At 36.1% G+C, this 22,467-nt stretch overlaps 4 protein-coding genes and 1 long non-coding RNA gene across 7 annotated transcripts; 2 read left to right on the plus strand and 3 right to left on the minus strand.

Moving 5' to 3' along the window:
• Positions 1-119: 119 nt before the first annotated feature.
• Positions 120-6,039, plus strand: LOC103415853 (arginine--tRNA ligase, chloroplastic/mitochondrial-like). 2 transcript variants are annotated; one of them, XM_070814103.1, is made up of 18 exons: positions 120-251; positions 572-646; positions 845-981; positions 1,141-1,216; positions 1,329-1,430; positions 1,550-1,765; positions 2,123-2,203; positions 2,364-2,447; positions 2,587-2,691; positions 3,397-3,575; positions 3,777-3,861; positions 4,070-4,256; positions 4,411-4,468; positions 4,791-4,860; positions 4,992-5,081; positions 5,187-5,255; positions 5,378-5,479; positions 5,786-6,039. In XM_070814103.1, the coding sequence occupies exons 2-18, from the start codon at positions 638-640 to the stop codon at positions 5,894-5,896; spliced, it is 1,761 nt and encodes a 586-aa protein (XP_070670204.1). In that variant the 5' UTR covers positions 120-251; positions 572-637; the 3' UTR covers positions 5,897-6,039. The 2 variants fall into 2 exon arrangements, with proteins under 2 accessions (XP_070670204.1, XP_070670203.1); XM_070814102.1 differs by having other exon boundaries at positions 122-251; positions 576-646.
• Positions 6,040-6,391: 352 nt separating this feature from the next.
• On the minus strand, positions 6,392-7,645 carry LOC103415837 (uncharacterized). The gene is made up of 2 exons (XR_011576317.1): positions 6,956-7,645; positions 6,392-6,840 (listed from the first exon to the last, which is right to left on the minus strand). It is a non-coding gene; the product is annotated as an uncharacterized lncRNA (long non-coding RNA).
• A 1,945-nt stretch (positions 7,646-9,590) lies between these two features.
• On the minus strand, positions 9,591-13,213 carry LOC103400733 (mitogen-activated protein kinase kinase 6-like). Of its 2 annotated transcripts, none has more exons than XM_070814104.1 (8): positions 12,882-13,213; positions 12,356-12,440; positions 11,609-11,749; positions 10,649-10,873; positions 10,358-10,540; positions 10,037-10,260; positions 9,904-9,949; positions 9,591-9,806 (listed from the first exon to the last, which is right to left on the minus strand). In XM_070814104.1, the coding sequence occupies exons 1-8, from the start codon at positions 12,965-12,967 to the stop codon at positions 9,714-9,716; spliced, it is 1,083 nt and encodes a 360-aa protein (XP_070670205.1). In that variant the 5' UTR covers positions 12,968-13,213; the 3' UTR covers positions 9,591-9,713. The 2 variants fall into 2 exon arrangements, with proteins under 2 accessions (XP_070670205.1, XP_070670206.1); XM_070814105.1 differs by having other exon boundaries at positions 10,037-10,205; positions 12,882-13,201.
• Positions 13,214-15,869: 2,656 nt separating this feature from the next.
• Positions 15,870-18,746, plus strand: LOC103400732 (glucan endo-1,3-beta-glucosidase 13). Its single transcript, XM_008339388.4, has 4 exons — positions 15,870-16,167; positions 16,902-18,188; positions 18,280-18,310; positions 18,406-18,746. Exons 1-4 carry the CDS (start codon positions 16,110-16,112, stop codon positions 18,539-18,541), a joined length of 1,512 nt encoding a protein of 503 aa, XP_008337610.3. The 5' UTR covers positions 15,870-16,109; the 3' UTR covers positions 18,542-18,746.
• A 235-nt stretch (positions 18,747-18,981) lies between these two features.
• Positions 18,982-20,842, minus strand: LOC103400731 (profilin-2). The gene is made up of 4 exons (XM_008339387.4): positions 20,416-20,842; positions 20,030-20,167; positions 19,584-19,726; positions 18,982-19,191 (listed from the first exon to the last, which is right to left on the minus strand). Exons 1-3 carry the CDS (start codon positions 20,536-20,538, stop codon positions 19,592-19,594), a joined length of 396 nt encoding a protein of 131 aa, XP_008337609.1. The 5' UTR covers positions 20,539-20,842; the 3' UTR covers positions 18,982-19,191; positions 19,584-19,591.
• Positions 20,843-22,467: the final 1,625 nt, after the last annotated feature.

Below are 22,467 nucleotides of genomic sequence, written 5' to 3' on the forward strand. Positions count from 1 at the left end.
TTGGACCACAATCCACTGTTTACTGACTTGGCAGCGTCACATTGGCCAAGCAAAGCGACTTTTTCTCCCAACTTGTAAAAATTCGGCAACAAAAAAGACGAATATATAAACAGTAACACAGAAAATATTCGAGGGGAAAAAAAAAAAAAGGAGTAATATGTTAGGTACCCACTTAAACTTGATTGCGCCGATTTCTCCTTCCCTCTGTCGGCTCTCTTGTCTCCACCCCTCTCCTTCCCTCCCCGCCACCGGTGAGACCTCTTCTCTCTCTCTCTCTCTCTCTCTCTCTCTCTCTCTCTATGTATGCGGGCACTGACAATATATGTCTCTGTGTGTATAAATATATATATATATATAGGTATATGAAAAGATTGATGCTTTTTGTTTATTCTACTCTTTCATAAGTTCATGAATGCTGAACCCAGTTTTGTGCTTATCACAAGATTTATGCTTTTAATGTTTTTAATTAACCCAATTTTTCTTTGGTTTTTTTGGGTTTTCATTAATTTGATACGAGAAGTTCGAAATTCATAGCTTTTGTTGTAATTTGATGTGGTCATTGTGAAACTAGACAGACTTATTGAAGGTAGCATCTAGAGAGCTTATTTTTGCAGCAAAGTCCCACTCAGTATCGACAATGGCAACTGTAAGTTATTCTTTTTACTCATAACATTTACTTTTTACCAATTTTGCTTTAGCATTTTTGTGTGTGTGTGTTTGTCTGTGAGAATATTCTTGCAATGTGTAGCTTGTGGTGCCGCTATCATGTTTTGCGCAGTAATCGAATTTTCGGGACAATTTAGCTGTATACTTGTATCTGATTTGTGGCTGTTTTTTGGCTCAGGAAGAAGAGAATGTGGGAAATGCAAAGCAACAGTTGGCAAAACTGTTTGAAGTGTCGCTCAGGAGAATAGTCCCTGACGAGCAAGATGTCGCGCCAGTGATTGCTGCTTCAACTGGGAAGTTTGGCGATTATCAATGGTACATTGTAATCTTTAATTCTAAATTGTAAACATTAGATTTATTTTTCAACTGTAAATAATCTATATTATTTGTTTCTGTCACTTGAAAGATATTTCAATTTGTAAGTCATGCTTTATACCTACTTCTATTTGATGGGTAAGTCCTTCTTTGGTGCAGTAACAATGCCATGGGTCTATGGTCTAAAATAAAAGGAAAGGGGAGTGAGTTCAGGGGCCCTCCATCTGTTGGGCAGGTACTAACGTTCACCTTTCCCTTACTTCTCTACATTGAACTTAGATAGTTAGGGTTTCTATTTAGGCTTTGAGTTGATAGCATTGAATAATGGCTGGGGTTTCATTTTATAGGCAATCATGAAAAATCTTCCTGATTCGGAGGTCATAGAATCTTGTTCTGTAGCAGGACCTGGATTTGTGAATGTTGTCTTGTCAAAGAAATGGTTGGCTAAGGTATTGTTTGAACTTTTCTGTGACTGTAAATTATACTAAATAACTTATTTATTCAATTGTTTTGGTGTGGGCAAAGTTCTTACTTTATTGGACTTAACTGTGAATAATTGTTGGTGCAGAGAATACAAAAGATGCTTATTGATGGTATCGAGAAATGGGCGCCACAGCTACCGATCAAAAGGGCTGTGGTTGACTTTTCCTCGCCTAATATAGCTAAAGAAATGCATGTGGGTCACCTAAGGTCAACTATTATTGGGGATACGCTATCCCGTATTCTCGAGTTTTCAAATGTAGAAGTTCTTCGACGAAATCATGTTGGTGACTGGGGGACACAGGTGATGTATTCATTTTAGGTAATGCAGTTTGATAGCATATGTAACCAATTCAGATTCCAAGAGAAAAAACTTGCTAAACTTGGACATTTCAAGTTTCCCCACCATCTAACATTTGGCACTTGCCTTTTCTATATACACACCCAGGCTCACATACACATGTTATGTTCACATACACGCATCTAGGTGTTTTTATACCCTTCATTAGTGTAACAATCACAACCTTCTGAAGCTGGGAATACAGCCAGTAGGTAGATATTATTATGTCTTTCTAGCTCATTGTTCAATATTCTTGGTAGAGAAGCACTCGTTTTTTCCATCACTAAGATGTGGCTCAAGTAAGTTCTGTGTCTATTGCAGTTCGGTATGTTGATTGAGTTCCTTTTTGAAAAGTTCCCAAGCATAGAAGATGTTAATGAATCGGCTATTGGTGATCTACAGGTGAGTGAAAGTTTTCTCCTTACATTTTAATCATTTAAATGCTTATGTTGTATTATTTTATCATGTGCATTCTTGTTTGGTAAACTTCCTTTGGCATGATGAATCAGAAAATAAAGTGAAAATGATTGTTAGTGACTTTAAACAAATGGTGTTTTGTTAGGCATTCTATAAAGCATCAAAACAGAGATTTGATGATGATCCTGCTTTTAAGGAGAGAGCACAACGGGCAGTGGTTTCCCTTCAGGTGAGTTATGCATTTTTAGATGTACAAAGAACACGAGGTTGATCTCTCTATCCATGATGTTAGTAAAAATTCAAAAGTATGGGAGAATGTGTTTTGTGTTTCTCTTCATAACTTGGTTGTGGTTCAACTCAATTTGCAGGGTGGAGAACCCAAGTACAGAAATGCATGGCTGAAAATCTGCGAAATCAGCCGTAAAGAATTTCACAAGGTCTATGAACGCCTTGGAGTTCATTTAGAGGAAAAGGTATGTTCTAACTTTGCAGGATATTCTTATGGCAGGCTATTGATATTCTTGTATCCCTTTGAATAAGAAACAACAAGTTTACTGAAATTAGATGCAAAGTAAAAAATATGAGACGGCCATGTCTGTAATTTGCATACAGAAGCTTTTATAATAGCACTTCATCTTTTGCACGTAAGCTTTTCTAATGAGTGAGACATTTGAAGATTAAGTACTATTGCTTTCCTCCTAGATTGTGCACTACAGGAAAACCTGGTTTGGTCCAGCAAGTTGGTTGGTACTTGTAGTACTACGTGGTTTCAAGTTACAACAAGATGATGCCATATTGAAACATTATTATTGCAAGACACTAAAGATGAATTTCGTTTATATTTTGATTGGCCAATAGCTGTGATGAGAATAATATTTAATAACATTTTAAAGTTTGCCCTTAGCTGTGCATTTGCAGATGCAACGTTGATTATAAAGTGTGCATTGCTTCTGCTATTGTATACAATCTACTTGTGATATAATGTTTACTTTTGTGCCCTGAATTATTGAAAACATTGGAATCATTTATATTGAAATGTGGTTGAAAACATGGATTATTTTTGTTTGTAATAACTGTATATAGTATAGAATATTTGTTGGAAATAATTTTGCATCTTTAGGTGCTGAGAGTAAGCAGTAAAGTCATATATGTTCGTTTTTACTTTTCGTTTTTGACAGGGAGAGAGTTTTTATAACCCATATATTCCTGGGGTTTTAAAAGAATTGAGTGATAAAGGCTTAATTGAGGAAAGCCAGGGTGCTCGTGTAATCTTTCTGGAAGGGTTTAACATCCCTCTTATTGTTGTCAAGAGCGATGGTGGTTTCAACTATGCTTCAACTGATTTAGCAGCTCTTTGGTATGGTTTTTTTTTTTTTTTTTTTTTTTTTTTTTTGATAATTTTCATGGATTTTATGAGTCAAAGCTATTACGTTATGGCCAGTCATTTAGCCTTGTTTCTTTGCTATAGTTCTTCGTGATCTTCATACTGTGCCCCTTTGAGAGTAAGTTGTCATTCTTAGTTTCTTACTGACGTTTCTACCTGCAATGTGTTGTATAGGTATCGCCTTAATGAGGAGAAAGCGGATTGGATCATATATGTTACTGATGTTGGCCAGCAGCAGCATTTTAATATGTTTTTTGAGGTACGTTGCTAAAACTGTGACGTGTCTCTGCATACCCTGATTTGTGGTGTTTCGTTCATTTTCTGGTCTATGTTATTGTTGTAATTATTTATCACGTAGCATAAATCCTCTTATGTGGTTTCAAGTTCATGTTCTCGCTTCTAAGGCTTACGGTAATAGTAATACGATGCAATTATATGGTTGGACATAATTTGATGTTTTGTTTCAGGCAGCTAAACGTGCAGGTTGGCTCCCAACTGATGGCGCCTTAAAACCAAAGGTTACCCATGTTGGTTTTGGTCTTGTTCTTGGAGAAGACGGAAAACGCTTTCGTACTCGCTCTAGTGAGGTGGTCCGATTGGTTGATTTGCTTGATGAAGCCAAGGATCGTAGCAAAAAGGTTCTTGTTGAACGTGGTATGATATCCTATGACCTATGTTCAAACATATTCTGAAGGGATGTAGAACATATCCTGAAGGGAATTGTATTTATCATCTTATCATAGATTAGTATTCCGTATCTCCTAACCTCTAAATCTTCTGAAGTGGGTAATTATGTTTTAAAATTCAGGCTGGACTGAGCAGGAGCTTAATCAAATTGCTGAGGCTGTTGGTTACGGTGCTGTTAAGTAAGCTGCCTAAACTCTTCCAAGTTTCTCCTGGTTATGTTGTAATTATTATCTTCATAATGGATGGGGTGGGATAGCCTAGGTAAATTTTACGATAACGTATAAACTGTGACTACTGCCCCAGATTTTCTGCATCCTGAACGTGAATGGATATATCAATGTAGTATTTCTTGAAGAAGCTTAGGAATGGTTAAAAACTCCATGGTATCCATTTACAAAAACAATTAGAGAGAATGTATATGAATAATTGCATACTTAGTCCAGCCCGTAGATTGTTCCTAGAATGGGACTTAATTCTTTTATATTCTTAATGTTTTGACAGGTATGCTGATCTGAAGAACAATAGATTAACCAATTACACGTTTGATTTTGATCAAATGCTAAGTGATAAGGTGCGTCAACTAGTATTTGGCGAAGGCTTTGCATTAAGATTGTTCCTGACTTGTTCTAATTACTAGTCCTATATGTATTAAACTATGTTACTAATGCTTTCTGTCCTACGGTTCGGAAACTACTTGAGCAGGGAAACACTGCTGTTTACTTACTCTATGCTCATGCTCGGATCTGTTCCATTATAAGGAAATCTGGCAAAAACATAGAAGAATTGAAACAAGTAAGTTCAGCTGCATTTTTCCACATCGTTACCTGTGCTTATTTATTCCTATGCGCCACTGGAAACTGGTGGATGGGGTCTGATTTTATTTTTTATTTGAAACAGACGGGGGAAATCGTGTTGGATCATGACGGTGAGCGTGAATTGGGGCTTCATTTGCTACAGTTTTCAGAGGTATGTGCATGCAATAATTAAACTGATTGTTGTCTTCCTCGTGTCCTTAGCTCGAGTCTTCGTTGATTACTGCTGTAATGCATGTGGAATTCAGAGTTGTATTTTTCCTCTTCACTTTTCAGAACGTGGAGGAGACCTGCACTAATCTATTGCCGAATGTTTTGTGTGAATACCTATACAATTTATCAGAAGTCTTCACCAAAAAATTCTACTCCAATTGCCAGGTACACCCGTCTTTGTTTGTCTCATGCTTTACGCTGATGAGTATTGATAATGTCACATTTCTGGGATGAACTGAAGCCAACTTTAAACTCAACGATGGATCATTATTTAGCACCAAAACCTGAGAGCCTACTACGTAATAATATAATGAAGTAACCAAATCGTTGTTCATTTGGCTTGCCTCACTAGGCTAGGAAAACAGTACATGCCTAAGCATATACAATGAAATTTGGTGAATGTACATGATGTTTTGTTGAATACAATCCTGACAATCTTATTCATCTTCATTGCATTCTAAAACTTTGCAGGTTGTCGGGTCTCCCGAGGAAACGAGCAGGCTCTTGCTCTGTGAAGCAACAGCCATTGTGATGAGGAAATGTTTTAATCTGCTCGGTATCGAACCGGTTTACAAGATATGATGGACCAAAATAGTGTTGTAACCATTTTAGTTAACGGGGATATTTGAATGCTTGTTTTCCGTTTGCACTGTAAAATTGTAATCAGATCTTCAGTTGATAACATTTTTGGTGAAAAGTGTTAATGTTATTTTCTTTAAATTACATTTCTATCTTTCCAAATTTCAGAGTTCAAAATTTGAAAAGAAAAAGGACTAAGTGTTGAATTGGAATTTTCTTCTCACACACGACTTGTGGTTTCGTATCTCACCAGAAAAATACAGCAAAACGTCATCATTTGTAATTTCGTATAAAAATAGATAAAAATCGAAGGCTATGATTGATTTGGTACGAATCATGTGACTCCCATAATTAAACCTTTGCATTAAGTTTCATGCTTCCATTTTTCTTATTTTAATTTCTCTTGTTATTTTGTGTAGTTTGATTTTTATTTGATTTGTTCAATTTAAAAACTACAAAAATAAAGGAGTGCAAGATTTAAAAAAAAAAGAAAAGAAAAAGAGCATAAGCATTACTTCTTTAAAACCCAAATCGAAATGCGAGTCATTTTTTTTATCGGTTACAAGATCAAATCCTAACTCTTGAATACAAAAAAACCATGCCAAATTTCTTATATGTTTTCGCATAATTAGAAGAAAAAAAATTCTGTACAGAGATGGATAAATTAAATAAAGCTTAATTAACTAATAAATTAATCCAATAATTTTCCTCTGTTGCTAAGGGAATACAAGAAGGATCCTCCTCCTCTTGAAGCTTTCTTTGAAATATTAGCTTTTGGAGAAAGATACGGTGATTTGTGACCATCAAAACCACCACCAAAGCTCTTGCATGCCTTTATTCTCTTCCTACAAGGTGCTACCCTTTTTGCAAGGTCCTCTAAGCTCGTCACACTTGCTAGGGTCGTGAAAGATTGTGACTTTCCTTCATAACATTTTGATAAACCTCTCCTGCATATATATAAGAAACCCTAATAAAAAAACCATATAATAATATGGAAACATATATAGTACTAACTGGAAAATCATCAGGGTAAACAGAAAAACCATCTGCTGGGCTCCTTACTTGATAGGAAGATGCATCATTAGGTCAGATAGTTCGTAAAGCGGCCCGTTCGAAGACGATGTAGAAGAAGATGAAGAAGCATCCTCCACCAAGTCGGATGAAGATGATGATTCCATTGAGCTCATAGAATTCTCCATGGAAGAAGATTCAAAAGATCTTGAGTCATCACAAATATCTTCGTGTTCTTCGTTGAAAACCCAAAATTCCTTTCTAACTTGATGAGTATGATTTTCTTCTCTATTTTGACCCCCAGAAGCCCTCATTTCTCCTTCACGACGACCCATTTCTTGCAATCTTAACGTTGAAGATTCTGCAGAACGTCAATACAATACAGTTTCCAACAGGCTTCTGTTCAAGGGAGCATATATATAAGCATGTGTGTATGTGTGTGTATACGTGTATATAATATATATATATATATATGCCAAAAACCTTCCATAAAATACTTGGTGGTGTTGCGTTTACTAATGAGGAGATGGATGGGAAGAGATCCCCTCCGGATCTCTCCCACCAAATTCTAAGGATTCGGAGATCCGAACCTTTTAAATTTGATTCAACCGTTATAATTAATATAATTTTTAGAGGATTCTTTGTTTGTATTCATTTGATCAAATTTCAAGGATCTGAATCTTCGAATTAAATTTTAATTTTTCTACATAAGGCTTTATCCCAGATTTTGTCATCGCATCCTTATGGTCTAAATTTATTTGCTTTCCCATACTACAAGAAATAAGGATAAGCTCCAACTTGGTAGAAATCCAAACCTGAGTCACCATCTTTAGGGCAACTTTTGCCTCTTAAAGTCATGACAGATTCCCTATTTACCCGTTGTTAATTTCGAGTTTATCTTCGATACTCCATAAGAGATGAGTCAAAATTTAAAATTCAAACAAAAAAAGAGAAAAGATAAAGGGTTAAATTTTTTTCAAGACAAAGTGAGAATATTTTTTATAGGTTTGACAGTAAAAACGTTTAATTTGCATTCAATTTAATGGGGGTAGAGTCCAAAGATTTCAATTGTCACACTTTAATTTGTCTTGGACGCAAGTTTTTACTAGGGAAAACCCTTGTTTCTCCACATAAATGGGAAAAAATTCTTGCTTCCTTCTCTTGTACTTTGACCTTGAAAATTCTGTTCTCTAAAATTTCTCCTACCATGCGTAAGGACGATACTTACCTGTTTTGGAGTGATATGAAAAATATTCTTATTGTTTTCGTCACGTAACAATTCACACGATAAAAAGTAAGTACAAATTTTTCGTAATAAGTATTTTTGTGAGCTTAATTATAATAAAGAATTGTACGAATATATTTTTATGATATATTATTTGAATGAAAAGAAGGAAGACTCTAAGTTACCTGAAATAACAAAGTATAATGTTTTAGCTAACTTTATTGCAATTTTTAATGATAATAAGGGATAAAGTCTAATTAAATTATAAGATTGGTTGGTTTTTTAGTGATTTTGTTTTGTTGACAAATGATAAATTTTATTAAATTAGTTATCAACAGATCTCAAATCTATGTTATCATGTAAAAATTTAATATTCTTTTACCATGGTAAATCACCACTGATTTTTTATTGATGAAGTTAATAATTATGGAGAGTTTTGGGGTTTGGTAAAGAAAGGGAATGAGGATAAGGACCAAGGGAGGTTGACTAGGTAACAGCTCATGCTGATTGGATGTGTGTTTTGATGGGCACTCAATCTCCCACCACATGCTTCTTCTGCTTCTGCCAGTACCATGTTTATCATTCTTCTTTATCTTATCCATGTCACTTGTAAATCTCCTTATCACAAATAAAAATAAAAAATAAAAAACTGAAAAAAAATTTATTTTGGGTCAGGATTGCCAAATCTGTTGGACCTAAAAAGCCCCTCTATAATTTAATGGTTTTTTTTTTTTATATAGAAGCCCACAGAAAAACCCTAGATTGGTGGCATTGCTGACTTATCCCCATCCCCCCACCACGGCTTCTACCTCATCTATCCGCATTCTTCTTTTCTATTTATAGAAGAACGGGACTTTGGCTGCTGAAAAATCAGCAGCAGTCCTTATTGATGATCAATTACAGTTGGACACGTGTTCAGATTGTTTATTTTTTAATTCAACTTGAACACGTATCCAGTGCTTGATCATCAGCAAAGGTTGCTACTGATTTTTTCAGCAGCGAAGTTCTTTCCTTTATAGAAAGGGTGTTTAAGTATGAAAATATGAATGAGGAACTGGTGTGACATCATCTTGTTATGGTATGGTGAAGACATGGAGCTTTGGTCTCCTTTTGTTCATCATACTACCTACTTTTCCTTGAATCTTGATTGAAATCATGGGATATAGCATGATATTGTAATTTTGGAGACATTATATTAAATATAATTATATTAATATATGAGAAGATTTTGAGGAAGACATTCCAATCACGTCATCTACAAGCTAGCTCGAATAGGTGAGGCTACGGAACCCAATTGCAAGAATTCCTACTTTTTGTGAGAGCTGTAGTTGCCCTACGGATAACGTAATCATGCTTTCTTGCTAAAGGTTTTCGTGATGGGCCTCACAAGAATATGAACCAAACAATGGCAAGCAAGGCATCTGCCAACTGAAGATTATTCTCAATATGCAAGGACAAATATTTTGAATGAAAAGCTGTAGTTACTGCAGGAGAATTCATGTAATGGTTTGATCAAAACTGAACACTGATACGTATGGGGGAAAACAACGTTGTTATTCTCAATTGTTACATTGCAGTGACATACTATCTAGCAAAATTTACAGGAGGTTCTAAGCTGCCAACCAGAATCTCGAGATCAATGTCTTTGTCTTCGAACTTCTTGATGAACGGGTGACTCTGAAAGGATTAAGTGAAATCTCTATCAAAATTATGACCGCGAAAATAAAACCCAAATTTTTTCAAAACAAGAAAAGAAAAACAGCGGCTTACTAACCAAAAGGTCCAAACATGATGATCTGTGTTGAGGATCCTTCTGTATGCTGCAAATCGAATAAGAAATATAAAGAGTCACATTGCAGTGGATTTGATATGTAAAAGGTGAATAGTGCAAGTAATATGTTAATTACCAGGCAGACACAAAAGAACAGAACTCGGGGGAGAACTGATCCGGAGGAGCTGAAGGTGGTGGACTTTCCACAATTGCCTCCAAAAGCTCATAAAAGCTTGGCCAGCTTTGTTGATCTTCAGATTGCATGTAAGGAAACCTCCCGATAGCACACTCCAGTACCACCAAACCTAAACTCCAAATATCACAGCTATAGTCATAAGTACTCCCGCTAATTCTCTCCGGCTGAAAGACAATGTAATGTCATAGTTTCATGAGTCACGTTCAATGGTTTTGGGTAATTACATGTGAAACAAAAGGTGGGGAAAAGAGGATTACTTACCGACATGTAATTGTAAGTACCAACAAATGTGTCTCTTAGACCCATAGAGCTAGCTAGTGAAGCACTCACACCGAAATCAGTAATCTTTACCTGCCCTTCATGGTTTACAAGCAGGTTGGACGGTTTTATGTCTCTATGTATTACATGCTTTTTGTTATGCAGATAGACAAGACCTTGTAAAACCTGATGCATAAGTATAGATCTTTGAGCTAAGGGTAAAACGGGACTTCTTCAAAAGGGTTCCGAGTGATTTAAGAACTGACATATAATTTAAAAGATACGCTCGTATACCTGTTTACAAACGACTGCAAGATATGGTTCAAGAATTGTATTAACTTGTCCGATCACATCTGCAAGAGATCCCCGATTCATGTATTCTAACACAAGAGAAATGGCCCCGTTGTGATAGAATGAGTGGTGACAAACCACCACATGTGGACATTGTGCTGCTTGGTTTATTTTTAGCTCCTGCACAATCTGTTTACGAATTTCCTCTTGTATGTTCATCTGGATCACCTGGAGAACAGAATGAGAAAGAAATCCTAGTAAAACAGCTATGAGAGATATAACTCCACAAACTAAGAGCCGCAATGTCCTAATTGCATCTGATACTCATCGCATCAACTTTTTACTCGGAAGGACCAGCCACATTTATAACCAAGATAAGAGAACGATGCCATGCAAGTATTAGGGTGAGAACTGAAATAGTTAACGAGGATCACAGTTCTAACAAGCAATAACTAAGAGGTAGATATAACTGGACAGAACGGTACAGAAGAATCTCATGCTCTTCTTTCTGGGAAGGGAGGATTAAAAAAATCCTATTGGTTGCAATTCCCCCAAGTCTTTGCTAAAACGATTTTCATAAACATCAAAATTTCTTTATTTATTTCAAAGAATTGCCAAAATAAGTGAATGAACTATAAAGTGCTTTTTTCCCCTCTGTTCATCACTAAATTGTTCTGGTATGCATAACACATCAACTCTCTTAAGTTAATATCCATTCCACTTGAATCCTTAACTAAATCAAACCTTTAGATTACAGAGCAATGTTAAAACATCTATTACAACTGTAATCTGCACATAAGCCTTGTGGTTCAAAGAGAAAATTTCTTCTCATACCTCATGTGAGACCAGACTATATCAATTTGAATCACAAAAGAAACAGATCAAATATGACATAACACGATAAAGGCAAGTACATAAAGGATAAGAGAGCAGTTGTCTTTGCTAGACTGCTAGTCCACTGACCTTCAAGGCGAATAGTGTTCCGACCCATTTATGACGAACAAGTTGTACTACACCACCACTTCCCTTCCCGATAACTTTGATAGTCTCAAGGTCTTCCAATGTAATTTCAAAGTTGAGCTCCTTACTGTCAGAAGATTGATCCTACATACCAAACAGGCAATTAATCATATTGTGTCTATACACCATATAGTAAACATGAAAATTTATTTATTATGAAAACATTCAGAAGGGCATTTCTGTGCAGACAAGAGCACATATGTACATCAAAATACAAGAACACCGAGCGTGTGTTCATGGAAGCATGCAAAAACACACACCAACATAAAAAGTCAGCCCTGATAACTTAGGATGCAAAATCAATCCTCGGAGATTTAAAGCATAAGCATAGGACTTGTGAACTTTCATACTTATAAGTTGGACATGTTCTGGATGAAATCAGAATCTCCATCCAAGAACATTAAACTCAAATGATGATGTTGAAATAACTTGGAATTCAAAAGCAGCTCCTTATCATCGCTGTAAATTCACCAATCATGCTTCTGCAGTGGGAAGCTTAACAAGATTAAGCCTAATTTTTTCCGGGTGGAAACCATTAAGGTCTCCGAATTTCATCACCCCTAACTACCAAATTTGGGATGAGAAACATATCAAATGATCATAGGTAACTTACAAACAATCAAACGGTTCAACATCAATGTAAGATCAAAGATAAAAAATAAAAACATGGAAATCTGAAATTAAACTTACTGGGGTCTCCTTCTCTTCAGATATAAGCCGCAATCCTATCTGGTTCAGAAGCAGATCGCCGTCATGAAATGTGCCACTGGCAGTCCTGAAATTCAACAAAATACAGCATTGTCAAAGCTGGGAAATTTCATAACAAACCTAAATACAAAGAGGACTTTCCATTCAAAGGGGGTCAATTTAAGGAAGTTAATTTATAGCATTAGGTAATCAAAACTTATAAAATCCCAAATTATGAATTTTTCCAGTTAAACCCAGAAACCCAAATTATACATATTCCCAGCTGATACTGAAAGACCTAAACTTTAAAGTGCAAAAAAATTTCAAGATTTCTTTTCTTTCTTGAAAAGCAACTTTCTTTGCAATTCCCTCCATTCTCTCAGAGAACCCAAATGAAAAACCTAATCAAGAATTGAAATTTAGGACAAGACGGATGAAAGATGCAATCTTACACACAGAAGAGAGAGAGAGAGAGAGAGAGAGAGAGAGAGAGAGAGAGAGAGAGAGAGAGAGAGAGAGAGTGACTGACAGAAAGGACTTGATGTTGGCTTCTTGAGCTGGGACATTGAGCTTCAGCTGCTTCAAGTTCAAATTCAATGGCGTCTTAGTCTTCATCCTTGGTGCTATTGGACTTTGAACTGGTTGCTAGCTCGGATTTCAGGCAGAGACTTGGATTTTTTCAATTTTGTGGAGATGGCCCAGATGGGTTTAATTGAATGAAAGTAGTAGAGAAATTCAAACGATCAGACCGCGAAAACTATATGAAAATTTGTTTACTTTTTGTTTTTCTTTCTGTTGTAATTAGTCTTGGAAATTCTATTATATGTTGTGATGGTATTAGCTTTTAAAAACAAGAACTATACTACTGTCAGTTGTTCACGTGTTATATACGAATTTGAATATCATTTTAATTACATTCTTATTATATAGTCAATTATTCACGTGTTATGTATAAGCGAATCTTACTTTTATCACATTATCTTAATTACGCCCTTAAGTTTTTTAGTGTTGTGTTATAATCAACAAAGTACAACTAAAATTTAAGTTATAGAATATTTTTTTGTCATGTTATGGTCAGTCACTCACTGCGATGTTGATAATTTTTACACTCATTTCTTTGTCAAACCAACAGTAATAGTAATAACCTTAACAAATAAGTTTGAAACCCAACTTCTTAACGAATTCAGTAAACAATACAAATTACAAGTACAAATGATAAACGATCAATTCCAAATTTTTCTTTATTTCAATATCCTTTCTGTGAGATTGCAACTGAAACATCCGTAAGAACGGGACGAATAAGAACGTACCTTTACCTAAATAATGCGAAACCTTAATTTCATCCTTCCAGCCTAAGAAATGGTAATTGTCTTCCAAAGTTGACGTTCAATTATACAAGAAAAAGAAATCTTTAGTTTCAGTCATGGATGTTCACTTGTTTTTGAAATACTTAGGTAAGAACTAGTTTCAAGCCATGAATGTTCATTGTTAAGTATCTCGAAATATCTTAAGAGACCTCCTCGTTTTACAAAAGACCTCCCACTTATAAATTAAGCAGAAAATAATTCATTAAAAACCTAATTAAATTAGACAATCAATGACTGATTTTGAGGTGTAAAAAATTGAACATATATCATTGTGGATCGATCCATGTCGAAGAGATGGACACGATGATTCCATATATATGGTACCCGGATAAGTATATCGCCTTAGACGAGGAGCAGACATAATTAATTAACCAACAAAAGAAACAAACTATCAAGAAAACTTAATATGCTAAACAACAAAGCTTGAAGATGGTGAAATAAATTCACTACATATAATACGAAAATGATATCCGAGCTACTACAGTTTCTTTTTTCCCTTTCTATTCTCCTTTAATTCATTTAGTTCAAAATCCAAAAATTAAAAGAAATGTATATAGTAGGCCATTTCTCTTTAATTTAAGAAAGAAAAGTTAAGAAACCTTACATAAGTTTATAACGAATTTGGTTATTTTTTTATCGCTAATTAATTTTGAGATAGAATCTGAATTATTGTCACGGTATGAGAGTGATCGAGTTTGCTTACATGTGCCTCATGTAACTCATTTAAAGTAATACACGCATTAAGCATAAAAATTTATTACACATAGTGAGGTGTGCCCCCGTGGGGGGAATTATTCTTTTTTATATATATATACAAATAACATATTATAACGTAAAAAGAATGCTAGCAACATTCTCATTTGGATATTCTTGTTCTCCCTCTTAACTCTTCTTCTCATCTACAATGTTGAAGGATTATCTAAACCGTCTATTTCTTGGTTACCATTTAACGATCATCTTTGCCAAAATTTAATTAAACCCGAAATTGTTTAGTCATATAGACAACCCATGTTTCTCATTTCAGTACTTAGATTTAACAACATTAATCAAACGGTTAAAGGATTTATGATTTGATTGATTGAAGAGTTGATATATAAAGGATGATATAGAAAAGAGATGATTCTGATCATCAAACAACATAGCATAAAAAAGTCAAGAAAGTAAACGAAAGGTTCAAGCAAAAATGTTATTAACATTTCTCATAACATACGTGTAGAAAGAGGACTTTTTTTATTAACATTGTAGGAGAAACTTATAACGGTATCCGACACTTGTGCCAAATGGTTTTTCACCAATAAAAATTTAACGTTTAAATATTATTTTCTTTCTTTTTAATCAACTAAATGTTAAATTCGCAAAACCACCCGACACATCTTTAACCGTAGGTTGAAAATCTAACCGTAGGTAGGTAGATAGGTAGATAGTTGATAGATAAACTACAAAACTTGTAGTATATGTATAGTTCTCCTAGATTTACCTCTAGCAGACCAAAATCCAAAAAGCAAGAGACAAAGATATGTTTTACCAGCAGATATCACTTTTAACATTCTAATATTCTATATATACTGGAAGTAAGCAGAATCCCTTGCTGGAATGGGACCGTTTGTTTGGCATTTAGCAACTACATACAGAAACCCAACAGTAGCAGCTTAGCCAGCATCAGCACTACATTTTTAAGGATTAAAATAAACCGTGGGAAACAGAACCAACCACACAGACATGCAAAGTTACTTCCGGACCCGATGCCTTTGAATTAAATGGATTTTATACTCAACTGCCAAGTCCGGTCCTTCTGCTGACACAAGCATTAATAACCCTGAAAAGCTTCTTCCCCTGCTAATAACTGAGCTCTAAACCTATACCTAATAATAAAGAAAATTCCTAGGTTTTCCGGAGTTCGGTTATATTTTAAGGAATTTTAACGAAAAGTTTATAGTGCTGTTCATTTTAATAAAAAATTATATTTTTATATTAAAAAGTTAATCTTGATACTATTTATTTTACTTTTTATTTTATCTTTATTGTTAAATTTAAAATTTTTAAATCTTTTTTATTAATTTTTCTTATATTTTAACTGCTAAATTTTTTTTTTATATTTTTAAACAAAAATTTAGCGGTTAAAATATGCGTTGTAACTCGAGAAAGTCCCTACCTATACATACGTAGAAGCGAAAGTGCTTGCTAGCTTACCTTAAGTTGATTCTTAGGTGCTTTCACTATTGAGCTCTGAGAAAACACACGGATAGAGAAGAGGGTTTTGGGAAAGTGGAAAAGGACTAAGGTGCCGTTGCCATTCACAAGAAGGAATAAGAACGTTGAAGAGATTGCTTGGAGCTCAGAGAGGAAGGAGAAAAGCAGAAGCCGTTTGAGAAAAGAAAGAAAAAGAGCAAATGGGAAGAGGGTTCTTCCGGCTTCTCTTTGCAACTTCACTGCTGCTTATACTTTTGGGTTCGTTTTTCTTTCTCGGTTCTTCTTATTTATCTCTGTCGTTTTTTGCTTTCTTTCTCTTTTGGTAGGCATTGATGATGGTGTTTGAAGTGCTTTCAGCTGGGATTTCTTTGTTCAACAAGTGGTCTTTCTTATTTGGCTTCTTAGTCATTGGATCTTTGTTTTCACAAAGTGCTTTAAGAGAAAATTCACACACATTATGCACAAACAAAAAGGAAATATTGGCCATTTAGGGATCTTTTTTCTCATTTTTCGCCATCGTTTTTCAATAGAGTGTAAAGTTCATGTAGGAGCTTAAAATAATGATTTTCTTTTTTATTTGCTCTGTTTTTATCCTTTATTCAAGTTGTTGGGGGTTTTGAGGACCCTATCTTGTTTTGGTCATTTACAATACGATCTGATACGAACAAGTATATAATGTGGTATGGTCACTTGGAAAATATTCAAATTTGAAATTTGACAAGTTGAAAGGGTTCATTGCTGATGAAGCATTTGTTCTTGAGAGGAAGCGATTATTCCGTAAAATGTATGTTGACATTGTTTAACTATCACTAGGAATTGGTTAAGGGACTTGGGAATACTGTTTCGGGTTTAATGGTAGACGTTGGCTGCTAGACGACTATCCGTTGACGGCCATACAATCTTTCAGTTGGTGTTTGTATATTTGTGTTACCAGACATTTCCGAAGTTGAATGAATATTCGTTTGTTTGAATCTTGTTGATCTTCGTGACAGATGTTTGCTGGGGAAGTACTATTGGAATCTGCTATGGAAGAAATGCTGATGATCTTCCTACGCCTGACAAAGCGGCGCAGCTTGTCCAGCTTCATAACATTAAATATGTTCGGATTTACGACTCCAACATACAAGTCCTCAAGGCCTTTGCAAACACTGGCGTTGAACTTATGGTTGGGGTTCCGAACTCGGATTTATTGGCGTTTTCACAGTTCCAATCCAATGCAGACACCTGGCTCAAGAACAGCATCCTTCCTTACTACCCAGCAACGAAGATCACATACATAACGGTTGGAGCTGAAGTTACTGAGAGCTCCAGTAATTTCTCCGCCCAAGTAGTGCCGGCCATGAGAAATGTCCTCACAGCCTTAAAAAAAGTTGGTCTGTCTAAGAAGATCAAATTATCAAGCACACATTCCCTTGGTGTTCTGTCCCGATCATTCCCTCCCTCAGCAGGGGCTTTTAATAGCAGCCATGCGTCTTTCCTGAAACCGCTGTTGGAATACCTCGCTGAAAACCAGTCGCCCTTCATGGTTGATATTTATCCATACTATGCTTACAGAGATTCTCCAAGCAATGGCACTTTGGATTACGCTCTATTTGAGGCATCGTCAGAAGTTATTGATCCGAACACTGGTTTGCTATACACTAACATGCTCGATGCTCAGATTGACGCTATATATTATGCGCTGATGGCCCTGAATTTCAAAACAATCAAAGTCATGGTCACTGAGACAGGCTGGCCTGCGAAAGGATCGCCTAAAGAGACAGCTGCAACTCCTGATAATGCCCAAACTTACAATACCAATTTGATTCGCCATGTCATCAACGATACTGGTACTCCCGCAAAGCCTGGAGAGAGGCTGGATGTGTACATCTTCTCTTTGTTCAACGAAAATAGGAAGCCAGGGTTGGAATCTGAGAGGAACTGGGGGCTATTTTACCCGGACCAGACTAGCGTCTACAACCTGGATTTCACTGGAAAAGGTTCGGTGGATATGACTACAGGGACTAATGTTACCAGTTCAAATGGAACAACAACAACAACAACATGGTGCATTGCTTCGAGTAAGGCTTCTGAACTCGACTTGCAGAATGCCTTGGATTGGGCTTGTGGTCCTGGGAATGTGGACTGTAGAGCTATTCAGCCTAGCCAGCCTTGTTTCGAGCCAGATAATACAGTGGCTCACGCATCGTTCGCATTCAACACTTATTACCAGCAAAATGGGGCTACTGATATTGCTTGCAGTTTCGGAGGCACAGGGATCAAGGTCGATAAGAACCCAAGTACGTGTTCACGGATCCAAACCCTGCTTTTAAACCGGATTTCGTTTACAGGTCTCGCTGAAAACTAACTAATCTTCCTCCGCTTGTGCAGGCTATGACAACTGCATCTATATGACTACTGGGTAAGTTTTATACAGACAAAAACCCCACGAATTCAGTTTGTCAATTTTGCACTCCATATATACCAAGCTTTTCTTCTTTTGCAACTTTCGTACAGGAGCAACAAAACCGTATCAAGTAATACGACTGCAATATCTTCTACTTCCTCTTCCACGAGGAACGGAGTTCAAGCATGGATTTTTAGTTGCCTTCTGGTGACTTTGATGTCATTCCTTTCCGCGGAGACCAGATAATGGCGATCGGCGACTCTTGTGTTCCGGTGATTAGCGTAATGCAGGGAGCGGTGTTGGTTTGAAAGTTGTTGCCCCGTTTTCAAGGGAAAGAATTGTAATTGCTGAACATCAAACTGCTCCCTAAGTTTTGTATGATAGCGTTTGTCGTCTGAAGATGGGATGACGTGAATCGCATATTTTTGCAGAGGCTTAAGTTTGAACTAAAGATGTTGCATCTTATGTTTGAACTTCACACCTCGGTTGGAGAGGACGAGTCGATGTAGCTACGATATACATCTGCAATGTGTCAAGGCAATACCAAAGTTTCATGCATACACTTCGGTATTGCCTCGACACGTTAACCGTGCCTGTAACTTATGCCACCACCACCTCAACTGAAGCCGGAGACTACACTGGAAACTAGTATCTTCAAATCATGCAAATCAATTTTCTATAAATCATGATAAAAATAAATTTTCTATAAATCATGCAACTCAATTTGCAATACTGAAATTCATTGGGCAAGTACCTCGCTTGAAAATCATACAATACAAATCGTCAAAGAAGTACAAAGACAATAACACAAAGACCATAATCATCATTTCTCAAGCACCAAATATCGTTTCTGCACGAGGTTCCAAAGCTAGCAATACAGGTAGTTTTTCTTCTCACTGCAGCAAAACATTTTCGGCAGCCAGTCAGGATGAGTAGATGAAAACTTCTATAGAAATCAAGAAGATTTACCTAACCAAAAGCATAAGAACTTGCCTAAACTAGGATGCACCATGGTCGTATTACCACTCTTAAGTTGTGAGCATTACCACCATGTTAAGCGTCATTGGATGAGTTTAAATTTCCAGATTTATGTGGCAAATATAGTAAATCAAACTCATCTAATGGTTATTAATGTGATGAGATGAAATGTTCACCGCTGCTTAAGGGCGGTGAGCAAAAATGCACATCCAAACAAGCACTGCATCTGCATATATTTTATATTTTCCAATGGAAGATCTTGATTGGCTTGTCGGCAAGTTTCTCTCAAGTAAAAGAACAAACAACATACCAAGGTAACTAGAGACCCTGCTCAACGAGATAATCCCCAAGCCTCTCAACAACCATGTTGCATTGGCCAGGAGTCATCGGCTCATCATATATGCCGATCAGCAAAGCCATAGTGCTCTTCTTGACAGTGACACCACCAGGGCCCTGCAATTAAAGTGACACAAACCCAGATCAAAAACCATGAAAACAAAAAATGAAGGGAAATACGAACAATTACTATAAACTTTCAATAAAAATAGCAATGGAGCAACAGGAACATCCAATAACGAATCACTTGTTATATACCCGGGTTACAATGTTGAGGATCACAAATTCTCATCTCCATACATGTTATGTAACCAGTTCAATTTGTGCGTATTTCCCGAAACCAAAAGACATAGGCATGAATCATGCATGTGGTTTGTAAGTACTGGAAACGCATGGATCAAATTAAGCGATAAATAGTACCTTCTTTCCTCGAATCACAACTCCTGGTTCACCCTGGATCACCATGTATTTGGTCCCTCCAAGATACAGCCCGGTCGGAGCAAGTGAACCCGGTTCATTGAAGTCATTCATAATGCCAGTCACCTCCTCAGGCTTCAACTAATTGTCCCAAACAATAACAACCAAAACACTAATCAATCAATAATCAAGCACTAATCTTTATCAAATTACGGCATCCAGCGATGTGATTATATAAAAACCCAGATCAAAGATCGCACAAATCGATTTGTTTACCGGATCAAACTTTGACTTGCCCACGAAAAATCTAAGCTTTAAGCAAGATGGGATTATAAAAATTGACATTTTGAGGTGTTTTATAGGAAGAGAGTGAAAAAAATGATGGGTACCTGAGGGAAGGTGGCGCTCTGGGCCCAGACGCTGCCGTCGTGGCCGATGATGGCTGCGGCGGAGAGGTGGTTGCCTTCGATTTCGCACATCAGATGGTCGTCGACGTACGTTTGCCAAGACATGTTGTTGCTGTTTTTTGAGGTTTCTCGTAGGTTTTTGTGTGTCTGGTGGGATTTGCTGCTGATCGGAGGTTTTGGGGTGTCTGCGGAGGAAATTCAGCCCTCGTTTCAACCCTCAGTCTTCTCTACTCACCAGCCAGCGCACCCAGTTTTTAAATACTTTTTCTTTTTCTAAATTTTCTTTTATTTTTATTTATTTTTTGTCCGAAGGGTGAATCTCTTTAAATTCTGAATATTTTTACCTTTTTTTCTTATAAAAATATTAAGAATGTATTAAATGATTTCCCCCCTTAAAAAACAAATTTAGGAGATATTATGTGTTCAATATAACTTGTAAATATAGTTGAAATTTGTGTGATTATTAAGGACTATATTACTTCTTTTATCTCTGATATTGTGCAAATTATCTCATTTGTAATATAATTGCAACTTCAAAAGTTCTATATTTCTTAGAATTTAAGAATACGAGAGCTCTCAAATGTGGGATGGAAGATACATAATTAATGTCAGGTGAGACGACGCTCGAATGTTAATTAATTATAGAGTTCAAACCATATACTCACATGACAATGTCTCGTATCTTTCATATGATATTTTTTTTAAATGGACCCGTTGATAATTTTGTTACGACAATCCATTTTTTCGGAGGTCGGGAAGACTCACACCCTGACCATCATCGTGTAATTCACCAGTGTCATAAATCAAACCGATGACGTGTCGTGTTGAGTCTAGGTCTGAAATTTATCCTCAACCACTGGGTAATCCCATGATAATTAGTATCTTTTATGATAATGTGCATTTTTTGGGTAAGTTAGATGTCATATCCGTTTCATATCAACCCCACATGCATGAATAAATGCATGAAATTGATGTAACACACCCACCCTCTTGTGTGCATTTTGCTTATATTTCTTTTGCAAATGCAAAAATAGCACATAGGAAATATGCCAAACAAATTGATCCCATTGGCATGAGTATGAAATTTAGAACATTAAACTAGTTTAGGTTCTCTTAGAGCATCTTCAAATAAGTTGTCTATTTACTGGTTTAAAAACAATAAAAACATTTGAATATACTATGCATTTAATGTAAGGCAGGTTGAGTGCCTTTGGTAAAAACAAATAATTGATTTGGCCCCTATGCTTCATGGCGTTAATTTTGACGTCTAAAGTCCAGTCTTCTTTTACACGTGAGCTTTTGGTAATTTGGTTGAAGTAAAAGAATACGTCATTTTTTATTATTTTATGTTTATGTTATATATATTTTTTTAATACATCGATATTTTTACATTAAGGGGAGAGAGAGTTCGGCTAAGTCACATAATGAGCAACCTAATTTGGTATCGAATTTGTCATCTACGAGATTCGAACCTAAGACCTCTCACTTTCAAGTGAAAAGTAATACCACCAGACCGTAGTACTGGGTGGCGTTTATGTTATATTTTTTAACATCTTCTTTGCTATTTTCTCTCCAAATCTATTCATTTTTTTTTTTTTAAGAAATGCTTCACACCAATTTGCTCCTACAATATAAAAACCATGATCTTTGTTCTTTCCCACCGACGAAGCTTAAAGCTACAAAAGGATAAAATAAATTATGAAAAAAGGCCAAGCTTAGGAGAATCTCAGTCCATCCTAGTCTTACTCTTGTTTGTTTCTTTCTGGTAAAAATACTTCTGATTTGTTCATCTTTTTCTTAACCCTAACAGTTAACTTAGATTTTCTGTTTCCCGTCACTTTCCCAAAGGAGAATTCTTTCTTTTTTAATTAGCTAGGAGATATTCCCTATGATCTGTGAGGACATGCAGCAACTTGCAATATCTGAGGTCCTCTTATTTCTGAGGAAAGCATGGCAATCCATGATGGTGGATTTTCCCACCGTTAAAATAAAAAATGATGATAAATATTCCCTTGCCAGCAAAACCATTAATCA

Source organism: Malus domestica, chromosome 15 (assembly GCF_042453785.1).
Source record: "Malus domestica chromosome 15, GDT2T_hap1".
In the NCBI taxonomy this organism is placed as follows: Eukaryota; Viridiplantae; Streptophyta; class Magnoliopsida; order Rosales; family Rosaceae; genus Malus; species Malus domestica.